Source organism: Anguilla anguilla, chromosome 10, assembly GCF_013347855.1.
Source record: "Anguilla anguilla isolate fAngAng1 chromosome 10, fAngAng1.pri, whole genome shotgun sequence".
NCBI classification, from domain to species: Eukaryota; Metazoa; Chordata; class Actinopteri; order Anguilliformes; family Anguillidae; genus Anguilla; species Anguilla anguilla.
Window position 1 is genome coordinate 33,285,331 of NC_049210.1, and position 3,461 is coordinate 33,288,791.

Genomic DNA, 3,461 nt, shown 5'->3' on the forward strand with positions numbered 1-3,461 from the left:
CTGCGTTATTTTAAGACTAAGGCTAATCCTAGCCGTTAGCTCCGCCGCTACACCGCGTAAGCCGCCCGAACCACCTCTACTTTTTGCCCCGAAAAGGGCAAACAAAATAGGCTGCGAAAACAGCGCTTGCGGCTTGCCCCCGTCAACACGGCCACACGTGAGGGGAACAGAAAAAAAAAAAAGAGGCTGCTCTCGAGCAGCGGCTTCGCGTGCAGGATAACATAATGAACTGTTCTCGCCGCTCAAGTGCTCACACTCAAGGCGTCTGTTCAGGGCCCTTGACCACGTGAGCCCGACTCCCCATTCGAGAGTGTTTAGTTTACCCACACACCGCAGTTACAGTTTGACTCCGGCTATCCACTTACAGCCAGCGATAGCGCACCGGTTCAAGTGCCTTTCAAAATAGTTACAGCATGGCTATCGGCTGAGAAAAGAATAACTCCCTTTTTTAGTTCTTTTTTTTTTTTTTTTACAAAGACATAATAATTACAAGCTGTGTCTCCTGTAAGACTTTAAAACCTCTTTTTTGTCTGGGGGTGGGGGGTGGGGGGGGGAGGGGGTGGGGAGGGGTAAGCCTCACTGCCGCCAAAATGTTACACCTTTGTTGCAATATTTCTGTTACTAACTCGATGGCTTTAAAGAGCCATTTGAGTCAAGAAGCTGAAAAGATTAGATATCCATAAAAGATTATGAAGTGTGCGCCTTCTTCAAAAGAAAATAAAAGCTGTTCAAAGGAAGAGGGATCTCTTCATGGAGCATTTATTTAGCAAAAAAAGCAAAACTTCCAACAAACATTTATCAATGTAAGTGCTGAAACGTTATTGAGCTTATCTTATAAAAAACCATTTTTATTTACTCAATGTATAAAAAAGTGGCACAAAATCTTTTTTTTCGTAGGTATGACAAGACATGTAACGTGAACAGTTTACACTGATATAAAGTAGCTACCCTTGCTGGACTGTAGTCAATGAAGTCACTACGTGCAATAACACATCTACTTCTACTGCTATGACAAGGCTACTAATTACAACTACGAGAAATGAAAAATTATTGTTAATGTGTACCTGTACTTAGAAACTTTGGATTCAAAACCTAATGTTCTCAGTCTCCCTTCAACAAGGCTGTAAAGGGCGAAAATCTTGAATTCAAAAAAGTAATAATAATAATAATATAATAACAATAATAATAATAATAATAATAACAATAAAACTAGTTATTATTTGTGGAATTCGGAGAAGCAGCCGCCCCTGCAGAGGTGCACGTTGCAGATCTTGCAGCCGAAAACGCTCTCGTGTCTCAGGCCCTTGTTGGTGCAGTTCCGGCACCTTCTGGACCGCTCGGACATGCGCTCCAGGCGGTGGCCGTACTCCACCGGCGAGTCGGCGTGGCGCTTGCGGGCGGCGCGCTCCATGCCCCGGGCGCCCTGGTAGTCCCCGATGAGCTGCTGCGCCAGGCGGATGCGGAAGTGGCGCTGGGTGAACTGCTTCCCGCTGAATCCCGCCGGCGGGGCCCCGCCCCGGCTCTCCCGCATCACGATGTAGGCGTCGACGATGCACAGGTTGATGTAGAACCACAGGAAGTAGCGCCACCACTTCTTGCACGGCCGCCCCACCTGGTAGCACTCGCGCAGCTGGTCGCTCAGGTCCACGCCGCGCATGTTCTCCTGGTAGAGGAGCAGCGGGAGCGGGCGGGGCACCCCCAGCACCGCCCCGTCCCGCTGCCGGCTGGGGCAGATGCCCACGATGCCCGGCGCCGAGTTGGACGACAGGCAGCTGACCACCTTGGTGTCGCGGGTGATGGTGGCCACGATGTTGCCCCGCTGGCACTGGAAGAACTCGCCCTGCGCCAGCTTGCCCACGTTGCGCAGGCGCAGGCTCTCCGGGAAGCCCCGGCGCGTGGGGAGGGTGGTGCCGCAGGCGTAGAGCCCGTCCCGCAGCAGCCGCTGCACCAGGGGCACCGAGGTGAAGAAGCTGTCCATGAAGATGTGGTGGTGCTTCCCCTCCAGCCCCTTCACCAGGCTGGTCACCACCCGGTAGCCCACGGCCCCCGTGTCGTTCTCGCCCGACCGCCCCACGTAGATGTTGGCCCGGTGGCAGTAGCCCGATTTGGAGTCGCACAGCATCCACACCTTCAGACCCTTCTTCAGCGGCTTGGAGGGCATGTACTGGGTCGGGGAGAAGCGCCCCTTCACCGCGACGGTCCCCTCGTCCACCGTGAGGCAGCGGTTGGGCACGTACACGTCCCACATGGTGCTCTCCACCACGTCCAGCAGGGGGCGTATCTTGTACAGCCCGTCGTATCCGGGCTCCCCGGGGACGGGCTCTGACTCCCGGTCGCACAGGTGGATGTTTTGGTTCAGCTTCTCGAAGCGCCTGGCTGTCATTGTCTTTTTAAAGCCGGCGTTGCCTATGAAGATATCAGTGGCCCAATACATGCCGTAATCCGGAAGCTGATTGATGCCCATGAGAATGTTCAGTCCGATGTAAGCTCGCATTTCCCTCAGGTCCGTAGGATGCCAGTGGGCGTCTACTTTCCCACTCCTCCTTTGCCTGTAGAGGGCGTAGTTGTTTGTTTGTTCTACCATGTGTTCAAAAAGAGAGTCAGGGAAGAGCAACCGGAAATAGTCACGGGTGTCAGCCTCATCCCCCAGTGCGTGCTGGGGGCCAGATATAGCGGAGAACGGCTCTATTGAAATGATTTGGTCAGGTTCGCCCCAGAAGTCTGGAGAAGTGCAGTCCTCACCTAAATCATCAAATGGGCTGAATAAATCGTTCTGCTCCTCCTCTAAATCGGAGAAATCTATGTCCGAGTCGTTTGAATTGGTTTCAGAACAGTTGTTAGCGGGTGCATAATACGAATCCTCTGTCTCCTCCTCGTGCTTTATCCCATTGTCAGTGACTAAAATAATATTGCAGCCGCCTCCTGCGATGTAGCTGGCCGCGTCCGCAGTTTCTGCTGCCGCTACGCTTTTGAATTCATCCTCTTCCTCATCCTCCTCTAGTTCTTCCTCCTCGTCCGAGTCGGGTTTTCTGAAAGGAATCTCAAACCACTTCACGTCGGCAGAAAGATTAAGCGGCGATTCCTCACTATCGGAAGCCGAGTCCCTTTCTGTGTCAGCGCTTGTTTCTAAAATAGTAAAAAGCTCCCTCCTTTTTCCTGCCGCCATGTCGGGGTTTTGAACTGTCCTTGCATGAGTCTTTTTATATTTTTTTAGCTTGGGAAATATATCCAAAAAACAAATCTTAAATTTAAAAGAATAGAAATGCACTTGTATATTCTCGGAAAAACTCAGCAGTTTTTTTGCCGTGCGGTTTGTAAAGGCTGGGATCTCATTGTTTCCGCTCTTGGTTTTGGTGTGCTTTGAGGCGCAGTGTGGCCGGAGACGTCAGAAGCTGTATGCATGTCCTGCTTTGTACGGGCGTTTTGCGACTGCAGCTGGTGGGGTAGCGAGTTCGCAAAGC

The 3,461-nt window shown here is 51.8% G+C and overlaps 1 protein-coding gene across 1 annotated transcript; it reads right to left on the reverse strand.

Moving 5' to 3' along the window:
* Nucleotides 1-1,216: 1,216 nt before the first annotated feature.
* Nucleotides 1,217-3,166, reverse strand: LOC118237146 (piggyBac transposable element-derived protein 4-like). Its single transcript, XM_035435609.1, has one exon. The coding sequence runs from the start codon at nt 3,164-3,166 to the stop codon at nt 1,217-1,219; it is 1,950 nt and encodes a 649-aa protein (XP_035291500.1).
* Nucleotides 3,167-3,461: the final 295 nt, after the last annotated feature.

Bases quoted from the DNA above. Each gene is read 5' to 3' on its own strand.
- LOC118237146 (XM_035435609.1), bottom strand. From the start codon at position 3,166: ATGGCGGCAGGAAAAAGGAGGGAGCTTTTTACTATTTTAGAAACAAGC.